Below are 16,725 nucleotides of genomic sequence, written 5' to 3' on the forward strand. Positions count from 1 at the left end.
TGTAGTTACCTGGTTCAGTTTTGTTTCCCTTTTTGTGGATCGGTAGTTGCAATAGATTAACAAATAAATAACATTTTAGAACATGCTTTGACCATTTTTTCTCCATTAGTAGCCAGTGGTGGAAATTAATAGCATAATGTGTTTTCTCCACCAACAGAGGGCGCTACCCTCCCTTTAAAAAGGCAATATATACTGTACTTCCCATACCCGGCGCCCTGCACCTAATATAACTGATCGCATAGCAGAGCACCCAGACTAGCATGACATTCTGACACGTGTCTTTTAAAAAAACAACCTCAAAGTTAATCGTTCACAAAGTGCATAACACGTGCACAAGTGATCCGGACAGGTCGTTTCCCAGCGCTATGATTGACGATGCGCGGAGGGGATATAAAAGCGATCTCGGCGCACAGAAGGCACAGAATCATGAAGCTTATTCTCCTGGCATTGCTGTTCGGCTGCGCGGGTAACTATAGACACCGCTTCCCTTTGCTTATTCGCGCTATGGAAGTTACACAGGGGCTGTGGAGAGGAGTGCAGGTGTAACCTAGACTCATCGGCTAAAAGATAAAGACTTTAATTAACTTTGAATTTGAAACGTGGGGCATGAGAGCTAAAGAGGTACAAAGCGCAGCAAAGTGTAATAAAGCACAGAGAGGTCTGGTAAAGCATAGGGAAGCATTGTAAAGCACAGAGAGGTCTGGTAAAGCATAGGGAAGCATTGTAAAGCACAGAGAGGTCTGGTAAAGCACAGGGAAGCATTGTAAAGCACAGAGAGGTCTGGTAAAGCACAGGGAAGCATTGTAAAGCACAGAGAGGTCTGGTAAAGCATAGGGAAGCATTGTAAAGCACAGAGAGGTCTGGTAAAGCATAGGGAAGCATTGTAAAGCACAGAGAGGTCTGGTAAAGCATAGGGAAGCATTGTAAAGCACAGAGAGGTCTGGTAAAGCATAGGGAAGCATTGTAAAGCACAGAGAGGTCTGGTAAAGCATAGGGAAGCATTGTAAAGCACAGAGAGGTCTGGTAAAGCATAGGGAAGCATTGTAAAGCACAGAGAGGTATGATAAAGCATAGGGAAGCATTGTAAAGCACAGAGAGGTCTGGTAAAGCATAGGGAAGCATTGTAAAGCACAGAGAGGTCTGGTAAAGCATAGGGAAGCATTGTAAAGCACAGAGAGGTCTGGTGAAGCATAGGGAAGCATTGTAAAGCACAGAGAGGTATGATAAAGCATAGGGAAGCATTGTAAAGCACAGAGAGGTCTGGTAAAGCATAGAGAAGCATTGTAAAGCACAGAGACGTCTGGTAAAGCATAGGGAAGCATTGTAAAGCACAGAGAGGTCTGGTAAAGCATAGGGAAGCATTGTAAAGCACAGAGAGGTCTGGTAAAGCATAGGGAAGCATTGTAAAGCACAGAGAGGTCTGGTAAAGCACAGGGAAGCATTGTAAAGCACAGAGAGGTCTGGTAAAGCATAGGGAAGCATAGTAAAGCACAGAGAGGTCTGGTAAAGCATATTTAAAAACAGGGTAAACTAACCCTTATAAAAGTTTCCCATAGTAACAGCACAGCACAGGGATGCATGGTGGTAAAGACCAGCGAGGTGCACTAAGAGGCACTGAGATCTGTCTCTCGTCTTTGTGCGTTTCCTCTCAGCCGCTGTCCCCTCGGAGGATGACGAGAGGATCGTCAACGGCTACGAGTGCAGACCCCACTCCCAGCCCTGGCAGGTGTACCTGACCTACAGCGGAGGAAACCGCTGGTGCGGGGGCTCCCTCATCAGCGAGTGGTGGGTGGTCTCGGCCGCGCACTGCTACAAACCGTGAGTACGGAGCAGGGACCCCTAGACAGCGAGCCCCTTTCATTACCAGCACTGTAGGGATAGCTTACTAGAAAACAAAAACAAAAAATCAGTTTTCTACAAAAGCTGCACTTCAGCTGTGCAGCGTGAAAGAAAAGTAAACACAGCGCAGTGAATTTGTAATTGTTTTTACTAGCCAAATAATTTACTTGATTGATTGACTGATTGACCCGATCGATCGATTGCTTGCTTGACTGATTGATTGATTGACCGGTGGACTTGATCGATTGTTAACCCCCTCCTCCTCCCTCCACCGCCACCCCGGCAGAGCCAGCTCTCTAGAGGTTCACCTCGGGGAGCACGACACGACGCGGGAGGAGGGGACGGAGCAGCGTTTCTGGGTGTCGAAGGCGATCGCTCACCCCCAGTACGACTCCCGCAACTTGAACAACGACATCATGCTGATCAAGCTGGCTCAGCCCGCCCGCTTCACCGCCTACGTGCAGCCCATTGCCCTGCCCTCCCGCTGCGCCACCGCCGGGACTCCCTGCCTGGTGTCGGGCTGGGGGAACCTGCGCACCGACGGGGGTGAGGGGGGCAACAGAAAAGCACGCACACACACACACACACGCACTCATGCAGGCAAAAACGCAGGCACACATGCACGCACACTGTTATGGTATATGTAATACTCAATGGCAGTGGAGACTTGAAGTTAGTAATCATAAAACATTTTTTTTTTTATGTATTCAAGTCCCCGTTGAAGACATGACGTAGGGATGTATATAAAGAGCCAGAGGAGGACAGAGGTTGGGGTTGGGGTTGGGGTTGGGGTTTGAGGTTGGGGTTGGGGTTGGGGTTGGGGTTGGGGTTAGGTTTGGGGTTATGACAGAGGGTTATGATCGTATTTCTTTCCCTGTTTCGTGCAGTGAGTTACCCCCGAGCCCTGCAGTGTTTGGACCAGCCCATTATCTCTGATCAGGCGTGCCGCAACGCCTACCCCCACCTCTACACCGACAACATGGTCTGCTCCGGATTCATGGAGGGGGGCAAGAGCAGCTGCCAGGTATACTCATTAAACATGAGAGTGGGGTATCTCTAGCTGACTCAACGCTGCTCTGCTCGACTGGTTTCAGTAGCGCTGGTTTGATCGCTCTCGCTCTGCTCGTTTCTCAGGGAGACTCTGGGGGTCCGCTGGTGTGTAACGGACAGCTGCAGGGGATCGTGTCCTGGGGATACCAGTGCGCCCAGGTAGGGCACCCCAGCGTGTACGTGAGGGTCTGCAAATACAACGCCTGGATCAGCCAGGTCATGTCCTCCAACTAGAGCATCTCCCAGAGGGAACAGCCATCTGTCGAAAAATATATGCAATGCTAAATATTTACCTTGCAAAACTCTGGCCAAAAGTTTTGCAGCATCATCCTCATATAGAATTAAGTAATTTTGCCATTAAAGTCGAATGAAACCTGCTGGAATAATGTTACCTTGTTAACATATTGATTGACATACCGCTGCTTTGTAGTTTTCCATCTGCTTAGTGAAGAATGTGACATGTTGAAATGTACCATGACAAGCTGTCCTGCACGAACCGCTGTGGTTTGTATATGGGTGCAAGTTCGCTGGTTTTTGGGAATAAAGCTCTTATTCAAAATGATTTATTCGTGGGTTTTTTTCTTTCTTTCTTCCTGTGCAAATGTGACTTGGTAAAGTTTGCATGAAGTTCAGTGGGAGCCTCTGATCAACTGAGCAGCTGCAGAATTTCCATTCAGTGTGTCTATGTACTGTGTATTTGCATCGTAGTTATTGAGTAAATAGAGGCGTGCTCACACAGCGTTACAAGGTTATTATTTATTTTTGCAATGGACTTCACGTGGAAATCTTCTTGCACAATATAACCCTGACTCTCTTCTGATACAATTGTGTACCTACATATAACGCGCAAGAACGTGTTAATAATTCTAACGTTATCAGGGTGCAATTCAGGCACCCACACCTGCAAATTTCACAGCTAGCTGGACACGTTTCACTGCTCGCTCGCTCTCTCTGTCTCTCTCTCTCTCTCTCTCTCTCTCAAACACTTTCATGAACGAAATATTGAAAAGAGCTGGCAAAAAAAAAAAAAAAAAAAAAAAAAGTAGATTTGCACACATTAATAAATATATTTTTCATCGAAAATGTTTTCATCTGAGGCTCTCGTGCCCCTATGCATAGATGTCGATATATAAAAACCAGAAGAGAGGTCGCATTGCACTTTAGTGTAACTCTCTGACTGTCTCTCAATTAAACGGTGCACTACTTCAAATGAATTGCTTTTTTTTTATTTTATTTTTTTGCTGAAATAAGAGTTCAGAGGAGAAGTAGATTTGAACCCTGGGCCATAAAGACCATGTGAACTGAAGACACCCCCCCCCCCCCCCCCCCCCCGGAATTGCATTCGATTACCGTTTACATTACATTTTAGAAAATCAACAAATATTTACATTTTATTTATATTGGTAACCCTTAGAAGAAAGAGGTGACAGTTTATGGCGTGATGTATTCTCTGCACCAACAACAGAGGGCGCTACTCCACTCACTCAGTCCGCACTCACACACTCACTCACTCACTCAGTCCGCACTCACATATCCGACCCTGTCAAAGCCTCACTTCACTGACGTGTATCTGATTGTTTCATTCTGGCCGTTTTTATCAGGGAACACAAGAGAGATACGAAATCAAAAACCCACAGCTGAAAGGACCGTGTTTTAAAATAAGCAGGCTTCCATTTACATGTACCGGATTGGTTTTGTCGGCACAGTGCTATATTTTCAACAGAAGTAGTATTTAAATTCGATATGATTCTGAAAATATCCCTCGTCTAAAGAGACGACACATGTTCTGTAATACAGGACGTGCTTTTAAATCTGATACGTGATGTAGCAGAGTGTAAAATTCCCTGTTAACGACCCGACAGCAAAATGAAATGTAAATGCTACCCACGCACAGAGCTGCGTGAAACGTGACAGGAAACGCAATTCAGCAAAAGATTTCAAACAACAACAACACAGTTTGCAGAATTAAAACCGAATCCAAAGTCAGTCTTCAAAACTGCAGAATATAGCGCTCGATAAGGCCCTGTACACTTGTTCTAAAACACAATAAAGACGGATCTAATATAACTGATCGCATAGCAGAGCACCCAGACTAGCATGACATTCTGACACGTGTCTTTTAAAAAAACAACCTCAAAGTTAATCGTTCACAAAGTGCATAACACGTGCACAAGTGATCCGGACAGGTCGTTTCCCAGCGCTATGATTGACGATGCGCGGAGGGGATATAAAAGCGATCTCGGCGCACAGAAGGCACAGAATCATGAAGCTTATTCTCCTGGCATTGCTGTTCGGCTGCGCGGGTAACTATAGACACCGCTTCCCTTTGCTTATTCGCGCTATGGAAGTTACACAGGGGCTGTGGAGAGGAGTGCAGGTGTAACCTAGACTCATCGGCTAAAAGATAAAGACTTTAATTAACTTTGAATTTGAAACGTGGGGCATGAGAGCTAAAGAGGTACAAAGCGCAGCAAAGTGTAATAAAGCACAGAGAGGTCTGGTAAAGCACAGGGAAGCATTGTAAAGCACAGAGAGGTCTGGTAAAGCATAGGGAAGCATTGTAAAGCACAGAGAGGTCTGGTAAAGCATAGGGAAGCATTGTAAAGCACAGAGAGGTCTGGTAAAGCATAGGGAAGCATTGTAAAGCACAGAGAGGTCTGGTAAAGCATAGGGAAGCATTGTAAAGCACAGAGAGGTCTGGTAAAGCACAGGGAAGCATTGTAAAGCACAGAGAGGTCTGGTAAAGCAGAGGGAAGCATTGTAAAGCACAGAGAGGTCTGGTAAAGCATAGGGAAGCATTGTAAAGCACAGAGAGGTCTGGTAAAGCATAGGGAAGCATTGTAAAGCACAGAGAGGTCTGGTAAAGCATAGGGAAGCATTGTAAAGCACAGAGAGGTCTGGTAAAGCATAGGGAAGCATTGTAAAGCACAGAGAGGTCTGGTAAAGCATAGGGAAGCATTGTAAAGCACAGAGAGGTCTGGTAAAGCATAGGGAAGCATTGTAAAGCACAGAGAGGTCTGGTAAAGCATAGGGAAGCATTGTAAAGCATATTAAAAAACAAGGTCACCATTAGTAGGTGGGTAGTATAACTATGTGGAAAGCATGGGGGGTGGGCTCTAAACGACTGTGCAAGACTTTAAAAAGGAAAGTGAATGTCAGAAAGTGTCCATCTGCTCAGTATTTAGTGATTCCTCTCTCCTCAGTGGCTTCCCTCCCCAGCGACGATGACAAGATAATTGGGGGGTACGAATGCAGACCCCACTCCCAGCCCTGGCAGGTGTACCTGACCTATGACAGCGGGAACCGCTGGTGCGGGGCGTCCCTCATCAGTGAGTGGTGGGCGGTGTCCGCTGCTCACTGCTCCATGCAGTAAGTCTACTTCAGTCAGTCACACACTCCTCGACAGAGCGGCGAGGAACGGTACATTCCTACTGCAACTGAAAGGCTTTGTCGTTGAATTTACATTGAAGACACAGAGAAAGACTTCTAGTCGAAACTCATCTCTCCTCTCTTCCCTCTATTCTCTTTTCTGCTCTCCTCCCTCTATCCTCCCTTCTCTCCCTCCTCCCTTCTCCCCTCCTCTCTCCTCTCCTCTTCTCTCCTCCTCTCTCCTCTCCCCTCCTCTCTCCTCTCCTCTCCTCCTCTCTCCTCCTCTCCTCCCCTCTCCTGCTCTCCTCTCCTCTCCTCCTCCCAGCCCCAGTCGGTTGACAGTTCACCTGGGAGAGCACGATATCTCCAGCTCCGAGGGGACGGAGCAGCACATACCCGTTGCCAAGGCGATCAATCACCCTGGTTACGACGAGGGCACCACTGACAACGACTTCATGCTGATCAAGCTGCAGCGGCCCGCCCAGTTCAACCAGTACGTGCAGCCCATCAGACTGGCCTCCAGCTGCGCGCCGGCAGGGACCCCGTGTCTGATCTCCGGCTGGGGAAACCTTATCACCAGCGGAGGTGAATGCTTCAGCAGCAGCAGTCTTATTATAGAGCCCTTTGTTAATCTGTAACCCCACGCTGTCGACAGTGTGTTTCTTTCTAACAAAGCGTGCAGAGAAAGCGCTCTGAACCGAAGCATGTTCATCAAATCCAAACACCAGCGCTCACGGTCGCTTGTGTTTTGTTTTCCTCTCAGTGAACTACGCGTCTCGTCTGCAGTGCTTGGACGCCCCGATCCTGAGCGACGTTGAGTGTCGGGGGTCGTATGGAAGCTTGATCACCGACAACATGTTCTGCGCTGGCTTCCTGGAGGGGGGCAAGGAGGACTCGTGCCCGGTAGGAGCCAACCCCCCCCCCCCCCCCCCCCCCCCCCCCCCCCCCCCCCCCTGTTCTGTGACTGACTTGGTAAATTTTCTGATACCATTATATTACAGGTATCGTGCAAAAAGATTTCCACGTTGCAATGCAATGAGGTGTCGGCACACATGTATTTAGCTGCTATGCAAACACACAGTAATGAGAGAAGCGTAATGGAAACTGTTGCACGGTTCTGTAATCTGCAAGCAAACCAGAGAACTGAACGAAAAAATAAATTCAAAAAGATGCTGGTCAGTTTTAAACAGAGTACAGGAATAGCGGTCTAACACAATTTCAAAACGTGCTACATGCAAAAAAAAAAAGAAAAAAAGGTTTTCTTTTCTTTTTCAAAACTGCGCATTTCAGGGTGATTCTGGGGGTCCGGTGGTCTGTGACGGGGAGCTGCAGGGCGTGGTCTCCTGGGGGTACGGCTGTGCCGTCCCAGACTTCCCGGGGGTCTACGCCAAGGTGTGCCGCTACAACGACTGGGTGACGGAAACCATCGCCAGGAACTGAGGCAGGAACTCGATACAATAAAAAATACACTGAGCTAGAGAAACACTGCCCCTGTCTTTACTGCTGCTCTGCTTGACTCGCTCTCTTCTAGTTTCAATAACACTGATGAAGGCACTAGAGCCCAAACGCTGGTCTGCTTGACTCGATCTTTTCTAGTTTCAGTAACACTGATGAAGGCACTGGAGCCCAAATGCTGGTCTGCTGACTCGCTCTCTTCTAGTTTCAATAACACTGATGAAGGCACTAGAGCCCAAACGCTGGTCTGCTTGACTCGATCTCTTCTAGTTTCAGTAACACTGATGAAGGCACTGGAGCCCAAATGCTGGTCTGCTTGACTCGCTCTCTTCTAGTTTCAATAACACTGATGAAGGCACTAGAGCCCAAATGCTGGTCTGCTTGACTCGGTCTCTTCTAGTTTCAATAACACTGATGAAGGCACTAGAGCCCAAACGCTGGTCTGCTTGACTCAGTCTCTTCTAGTTTCAATAACACTGATGAAGGCACTAGAGCCCAAACGCTGGTCTGCTTGACTCGGTCTCTTCTAGTTTCAATAACACTGATGAAGGCACTAGAGCCCAAACGCTGGTCTGCTTGACTCGATCTCTTCTAGTTTCAATAACACTGATGAAGGCACTAGAGCCCAAACGCTGGTCTGCTTGACTCGATCTTTTCTAGTTTCAATAACACTGATGAAGGCACTGGAGCCCAAATGCTGGTCTGCTGACTCGCTCTCTTCTAGTTTCAATAACACTGATGAAGGCACTAGAGCCCAAATGCTGGTCTGCTTGACTCGCTCTCTTCTAGTTTCAATAACACTGATGAAGGCACTAGAGCCCAAATGCTGGTCTGCTTGACTCAGTTTTCTAGTTTCAATAACACTGATGAAGGCACTAGAGCCCAAACGCTGGTCTGCTTGACTCGGTCTCTTCTAGTTTCAATAACACTGATGAAGGCACTGGAGCCCAAATGCTGGTCTGCTTGACTCGGACTCTTCTAGTTTCAATAACACTGATGAAGGCTCTAGGATGTGAATTCCTAAGAGCTGCAGCACAGTGTGATTACACATGATTACCCCTTAAACAGTACAAGTGTGAAATTATATTAAATATCATCTGATATTAAACTACTTGTTCTATGGGGATTTTTTGGAGGTTGGAGGTTTTCCTCCCACACATTTTCACATATTAGTTGGTAATATTAAGCAATATTATTTAGAAATGTTCTGATATTGATACTCAATAAGGTTCGGAGATATCAAGGCTTCTGTACCCGTGTGCGCCTGAATCCCAGAGACAAACACGCACACACACACACACAAACAGAGATACACGCACACACACACACAGACACAAACAGAGATACACGCACACACACACACACAAACACACACACATACACACACACACACACACACACACACAGAGATACACGCACACACACACACACAAACAGAGATACACGCACACGCACACACACACACACACACAAACAGAGATACACGCACACATCCAGAGACACACTCACACTCTCACACACACACACACACAGACACACACACACAAACAGAGATACACACCCACATCCAGAGACAAACTCACACTCACGCACACACATACACAAACAAACAGAGATACACGCACACATCCAGAGACACACACACACGCACACATCCGGAGACACACTCACACACACACACACAAACAAACAGAGATACACGCACACATCCAGAGACACACTCACACTCACACACTCACACTCACACACACAAACAGAGACACACTCACACTCACACACACACACACTCACACACAGACACACACACACAGACACACACACACAAACACACACACACACACACACACACACACACACACACACACACACACACACACACACACACACACACACACACACACATAGTTGTCTCTATGTGAGGTCTGACAGAGACACACTCACACACACACACACACACACACAAACAGAGATACACGCACACATCCAGAGACAGACTCACACTCACACTCACACACACACACACACAAACAGAGATACACACACACATCCAGAGACACACACACACACACACACACACACACACATCCAGAGACAGACTCACACTCACACACACACACACACAGACTCACACTCACACACACACACACACACACAGATGTATGTCACACATCCAGTACACACTCACACACAGGTGTCCGTGTGTGTGTCCACACAAACAAACAGTCTCTACGTGCACATCCAGACACACTCACACACAATCCGACACACTGTTGTTGTGGTGTGTGGTGTGTGCACACACAAAGAAACAGAGATACACACTCACAGTGACACACACACACACACACACACCAACAACACATATAAAAAGGTACCATTCTTAGTGGTAAGAAACCAATTTATTGGTTAATGCCACGCGGTTCAGACGATCCCGCTGTCATATCATTGCTATGGTGATGATGATGATGATGATGATGATGATATTGATGATGGTCTTGCCCTCGTTGGTTGTCTCTGATCGCTGGATCTGGGTACCCCCTCCCGCCCCTCAGTTCAACGCCATGGTGCTCTCGATCCAGGGGAGCAGGGAGCAGATCTTGGTGTAGACTCCGGGGTAGTGCTGCTGAGCACAGCCGTTACCCCATGAAACCAGCCCGTGAACCTCGTTATTACACACCAGCGGGCTGCCGGAGTCACCCTGAAAGTCAAACACAACGAGCCATGAACAGTGATCACACATAGGAGGCAAGCTGAGTCACATGACTCCCATCTCCCGCCCACAGCTGTCTGATTCACTCCGTCAGTCCTCCTGATGTAATGATAAAGAGCCGAGGAATTTCTGTTGCAAACTACTTACTGCTTCAATAAGGTTGAAGACGACAGCAACAATGCATTGACTAGGACTGCGGAACCAAACCCAAACGAAGCCACTGACACACACACACACACACACACACACACAATATATATATATATATATATATATATATATATATATATATATATATATATATATGCTTGTGGTCTTGTGTCTTGTGTCACAATGCAAATGACACAGACCTCTGCGATACATCGATACACAGGAGTAACAGGCATAGTTAGGACTCCAGATCCCAGCATGCCTCCTCGCAGGTGGCACCGGTGAGGCATGATGGGAGCTGTAGTTCTTTCCCTACACAGTGACTCGCTGCCCCTGGTACCTACGTTGCAGGCGTCCTTGCCCCCCTCCAGGAATCCAGCACAGAGCATGGTGCTGGTTATCATGCCGGGGTAGGCGGTGTCACACTCCGCCTGAGTCAGGATAGGCAAATCCAGGCACTGCAGGGAGAGAGGCAGGTACACTGCGCAGGAGACAGGGAGGGGGAGGGACCCTTTCAATATGACTATGAAACAACCAGCCCTTAGAAAAAGGTTCCCATAGTAAATGGGCAGTGTATTAAATCACAGTGAAAGCATGGTAAAGCACAGGCAGCCAATGTAAACCACAGAGAGGTGTGGTAAAGCATAGGGAAGCATTGTAAAGCACAGAGAGGTCTGGTAAAGCATAGGGAAGCATTGTAAAGCACAGAGAGGTCTGGTAAAGCATAGGGAAGCATTATAAAGGACAGAGAGGTCTGGTAAAGCATAGGGAAGCATTGTAAAGCACAGAGAGGTCTGGTAAAGCATAGGGAAGCATTGTAAAGCACAGAGAGGTCTGGTAAAGCATAGGGAAGCATTGTAAAGCACAGAGAGGTGTGGTAAAGCATAGAGAAGCATTGTAAAGCACAGAGAGGTCTGGTAAAGCATAGGGAAGCATTGTAAAGCACAGAGAGGTGTGGTAAAGCACAGTAAAGCATTGTACATCACAGAGATGCATGGTAAAGCACAAGGAAGTGTTGCCCAAGTTCCCAGATGCGCTCGCGCTGGTACCCCTACCTCCGGAGGAGAGTGTGTTACCCCAGCCTGACACCACACATTCCATGCCCGCGGAGGGGCAGCCGTGGGGCAGGCTGACCGGCCTCACGAAGCTGTTCACGCTGACGGGGTGGTACAGCTTGATTAGCATGATGTCGTGGTCCAGGGTCTGGTAGTCGTAGCTGGGGTGCCACACGATGGTGTCGGTCTTCATTACCTGCTCCGTGCCCTCGACCATACGCAGGTTGTGCTCCCCCAGGACTATCTGCATGGAGTAGGGGCTGGTGGGGGGGAAGCACACACACTATCAGACCTGGGGCCAATTAACACACACACACACAAGAAGACAAGAACTATGGTATGTAAAAAACACTTTGTAAATTGAATATTTTTATTATTATTATTATTATTATTATTATATTATTATTATTATGAATGTTTAACGTTTAACTTTAGTGTTTTGTGTCATGTGTATAAAAACCAAAAACAAGCAAACAACTTCAATGTGATTACTTTACCTGGTGAAGCGTGTGCGTGTGCGTGCACGGGTGTGCGACTTACTTGTACCAGCAGTGGGCGACGGAGAGCACCCACTGGTCGTTGATCAGGACCCCCCCGCAGAAGTGGTACCCATAGTTGAGAGAGGCCTGGTAGGGCTTGGAGTTGGGTTTGCATTCATACCCCCCAACGATCTTCTCCCCAGGCAGGGCAGCGGCCACTGAAATACACAGGCTAATAAACACCAGACTGCATCTGCAATTCCATCTATAATACCAATTCCAATTCCAATTCCAAATCAATTCCAATTCCAATTTAAAATCAATTACTGTTTTAAATCAATTCCAATTCAAAATTAAAAGCAATTACAATTACAATTTAAAATCAATTACAATTCCAATTCCAAATAAATTCCAATTCCAATTTCAAATCAATTACAATTCAAAATTAAAATCAATTCCAATTTAAAATCAATTCCAATTCAAAATTAATATCAAATACAATTCCAATTTAAAATCAATTCCAATTGCAATTTCAAATCAATTCCCCATTCCAGTTCCTATTCCTTTGTTTTAATTCCAATGCATCGCTGATCAAAATTGCAATTCTGTCATGTTACATTTCCAATTCCTTCGATGGAATTGGACATTTGATTTTAGAAATTGATTTTACAATGGAATTGGAATTGAACCCTCGTCTCTGAGTGGTACTCTTGTGGAAAAGCCTCTCTCCATCTTCTGTCTTTCTCTCTGCCAATATAACATCTCCAGTCACCTGCCACTCCAAAAAGCACCAAGGCAACTAGTGATTTCATCTTCTTCTTCTTCTTCTTCTTCTTCTTCTTCTTCTTCTTCAATGTGATCTCCCAACTCACTCAGCCCTCCCTCTCAGCTATTTATATTTCGAGGGGTGGAGCAGCCCCTTCAAAGTTAACGTGTGATCAGGCTCGGTCACTGGCTATCTCGTGTGCTCTGTTTCAAAGGAAACACCTTTTCATGACAGGGCACCAATCTTGAGTGAATTACACCAAGTGGGTCCATCTCACAGTTATCTGGATTGATAAAAAAAAACACCAACTGACCTTCAGCCATCTGTGTTGTTGAAACTAAAAGAGTCAAGCAGTCCACATTAACACATTTATCAATTAACACATTCATTTAAAATATTATTTGGATTTACCAAGAAAATGCGGTAAATCTATACACTTTCCAACTCACTGGTCAACTTATATAATAACCAGAAATGATCTAGACAGCATTCAGAACTGGGCAGACACATGGCAAATGACATTTAATAGAGAAAAGTGTAAGGTACTGCACGCAGGAAATAGAAATATGCATTATAAATATCACATGGGAGATACTGAAATTGGAGAAGGAATCTATGAAAAGACCTAGGAGTTTTTGTTGACTCATCTAGACAATGTGGGGAAGCTATAAAAAAGGCTAACAAGATGCTCGGATACATTGTGAAAAGTGTTGAATTTAAATCAAGGGAAGTAATGTTAAAACTGTACAATGCACTAGTAAGACCTCATCTTGAATATTGTGTGCAGTTCTGGTCACCTCGCTATAAAAAAGATATTGCTGCTCTAGAAAGAGTGCAAAGAAGAGCGACCAGAATTATTCCGGGCTTAAAAGGCATGTCATGTGCAGACAGGCTAAAAGAATTGAATCTATTCAGACTGGAAGAAAGAAGACTACTGATTCAAGCATTCAAAATCCTAAAAGGTATTGACAGTGTTGACCAAAGGGACTTTTTCGACCTGAAAAAAGAAACAAGGACCAGGGGTCACAAATGGAGATTAGACAAAGGGGCATTCAGAACAGTAAATAGGAGGCACTTTTTTACACAGAGAATCGTGAGGGTCTGGAATCAACTCCCCAGTAATGTTGTTGAAGCTGACACCCTGGGATCCTTCAAGAAGCTGCTTGATGAGATTCTGGGATCAATAAGCTACCGACAACCAAACGAGCAAGATGGGCCGCATGGCCTCCTCTCATTTGTAAACTTTCTTAGGTTCTTATGTTCTTATGATGCTAATAAATTAATATAGACATAATAAACAAATACATAAATAAATCATTGGAATTACTGCAGCAAAACTGTAAATACAATTGAACAAAATAGCTTGAACAGTTTGACTGGCTGTGGAACCTGAATGTCCTGCCAATGTTAATATTGCAATCTTCCTGTTAATATCTCAACCTGTCTGAGGGGGAAGGGGGGGGGGGGGTCACAGCACCTGTGCAAGATCACAGGAACACTTACTCATTAACCTGGGACAGAGAAAGCGAGCCCCAGCTCGAGAGATCTGGGGGCTGCAGGTATAAATACCCTCCCTGGAGCGCCGGTCTGCAGCTCGGAGAGAAGAAAACTTTGAACACACAAAACATGAAGACGTTTATCGTTCTCCTGCTTCTCGGAGCTGCAGGTAACATGATCTCACTCCAATTATTCACACTGCAGACAGCCTTTAGAAAAGTCTACCAGTCTGGGGTTTTCTTGGTAGTCTTTCCACGCATGCTTTTACATTATTTTTTATGAATGAGTCATTCAGCAGACGCTTTTATCCAAAGAGACTTACAGAGACCAGGGGGGGGAACTCTGCATCATCAACAACTGCTGCTGCAACAAGTCACTCTCTCTCTCTCTCTCTCTCTCTCTCTCTCTCTCTCTCTCTCCCTCTCTCTCTCTCTCTCTCTCTGCGCTGGGTGCAGCTGCAGCCCCCATCGAAGATGAGCGGATTATCGGGGGGTACGAGTGTCGCCCCCACTCCCAGCCCTGGCAGGTCTCCCTCAACATTGGGTACCATTACTGCGGGGGCTCCCTCATCAATGACCAGTGGGTCATCTCTGCTGCCCACTGCTGGCAGAAGTGAGTACAGCTGGCCCCTACGCTCAGTTTAATAACGGATTTACTGACTGATTGCTAGTTAGGTGTTTTACTCACAACCAATGGTAAAGCACAGTGAAGCATTATAAAGCACAGAGAGGTCTGGTAAAGCATAGGGAAGCATTATAAAGCACAGAGAGGTCTGGTAAAGCATAGGGAAGCATTGTAAAGCACAGAGAGGTCTGGTAAAGCACAGTGAAGCATTATAAAGCACAGAGAGGTCTGGTAAAGCATAGGGAAGCATTGTAAAGCACAAAGAGGTCTGGTAAAGCATAGGGAAGCATTATAAGGCACAGAGAGGTCTGGTAAAGCATAAGGGAGCATTGTACAGCTTAGTTTAATAACAGATACCCCCCCCCCCCTCCTGCGCAGCCCCTATTCCCAGTTCGCAGTCCTGGGGGACCATCACATCTGGCAGCACGAGGGTACAGAGCAGTTCACGACTGTGGACGCCATCTACTGGCACCCCAGCTACGACTACCAGACCCTGGACCACGACATCATGCTGATGAAGCTCTCGCACCCTGCCACCATCAACGAGTTCGTCCGGCCCATCCCCCTGGCCCGGACCTGCCCCAACGCGGGGGAGATGTGTGTGGTGTCCGGCTGGGGCAATATCATCACCGACCCCCATGCCGGGGGTGGGGGGTGTCACGCCCCACGTCGATTTTTGCAAAAGCTAACTTTCGTTTCACATAGTGTTCGTATCACCAAGCATAGTGGGATCCATCAAGGTAGTTTCGTGTTCTCTTAGACCATTCGAAGTGTAATCAAGCATAGTGGGAAAAGCCTAGGTAGTTATTATAAAGCACAGAGAAGTCTGGTAAAGCATAGGGAAGCATTGTAAAGCACAGAGAGGTCTGGTCAAGCATAGGGAAGCATTGTAAAGCACAGAGAGGTCTGGTAAAGCATAGGGAAGCATTGTAAAGCACAGAGAGGTCTGGTAAAGCATAGGGAAGCATTGTAAAGCACAGAGAGGTCTGGTAAAGCATAGGGAAGCATTGTAAAGCACAGAGAGGTCTGGTAAAGCATAGGGAAGCATTGTAAAGCACAGAGAGATCTGGTAAAGTATAGGGAAGCATTGTAAAGCACAGAGAGGTCTGGTAAAGCATATAAAAAACAGACTAAAGGTAAAGGTAAAGCATATAAAAAACTAACCCTTATAAAAGCACAGCACAGTATAATAATCTTCATCCTCCTCCTCCTCTCTCTCCCTCTGCTCCAGTGTTCAACCCATTTAACCTGCAGTGTGTGGATCTTCCCATTCTCAGCGATGAGGTCTGTGAGAACTCATACCCGGGGCAGATCACCAGCACCATGGTCTGTGCGGGGTACCTGGAGGGGGGCAAGGACGCCTGCCAGGTACAGTCACTGCACTGAGACACCATCCATACACTGATCAATACAACCATCAATACACCGAGACACCATCCATACACTGATCAATACACCATTAATACACTGATCAATACAACCATCAATACAACCATCAATACACTGAGACACCGTCCATACACTGATCAATACAACCATCAATACACTGATCAATACAACCATCAATACAACCATCAATACACCGAGACACCATCAATACACTGATCAATACACTGAGACACCATCCATACACTGATCAATACAACCATCAATACACTGATCAATACAACCATCAATACAACCATCAATACACTGATCAATACAACCATCAATACAACCATCAATACACCGAGA

The 16,725-nt window shown here is 46.3% G+C and overlaps 3 protein-coding genes and 1 pseudogene across 3 annotated transcripts; 3 read left to right on the forward strand and 1 right to left on the reverse strand.

Annotated features, from left to right (window-relative positions):
- The first annotated feature begins 261 nt into the window (after nt 1-261).
- LOC121299000 (trypsin-3-like) lies at nt 262-3,451 on the forward strand. Its single transcript, XM_041226426.1, has 5 exons — nt 262-466; nt 1,653-1,818; nt 2,126-2,385; nt 2,727-2,863; nt 2,974-3,451. The coding sequence occupies exons 1-5, from the start codon at nt 376-378 to the stop codon at nt 3,121-3,123; spliced, it is 804 nt and encodes a 267-aa protein (XP_041082360.1). The 5' UTR covers nt 262-375; the 3' UTR covers nt 3,124-3,451.
- Nucleotides 3,452-4,865: 1,414 nt separating this feature from the next.
- LOC121299008 (anionic trypsin-2-like) lies at nt 4,866-7,738 on the forward strand. Its single transcript, XM_041226434.1, has 5 exons — nt 4,866-5,192; nt 6,093-6,258; nt 6,584-6,843; nt 7,022-7,161; nt 7,549-7,738. Exons 1-5 carry the CDS (start codon nt 5,102-5,104, stop codon nt 7,696-7,698), a joined length of 807 nt encoding a protein of 268 aa, XP_041082368.1. The 5' UTR covers nt 4,866-5,101; the 3' UTR covers nt 7,699-7,738.
- A 2,431-nt stretch (nt 7,739-10,169) lies between these two features.
- On the reverse strand, nt 10,170-14,498 carry LOC121298568 (trypsin-like). The gene is made up of 5 exons (XM_041225696.1): nt 14,374-14,498; nt 12,166-12,357; nt 11,626-11,885; nt 10,915-11,051; nt 10,170-10,408 (listed from the first exon to the last, which is right to left on the reverse strand). Exons 1-5 carry the CDS (start codon nt 14,496-14,498, stop codon nt 10,259-10,261), a joined length of 864 nt encoding a protein of 287 aa, XP_041081630.1. The 3' UTR covers nt 10,170-10,258.
- LOC121299005 overlaps nt 14,497-16,725 on the forward strand; it is a 2,907-nt pseudogene continuing 678 nt past the window's right edge.

This window comes from Polyodon spathula, chromosome 24 (genome assembly GCF_017654505.1).
Source record: "Polyodon spathula isolate WHYD16114869_AA chromosome 24, ASM1765450v1, whole genome shotgun sequence".
Taxonomy (NCBI): domain Eukaryota; kingdom Metazoa; phylum Chordata; class Actinopteri; order Acipenseriformes; family Polyodontidae; genus Polyodon; species Polyodon spathula.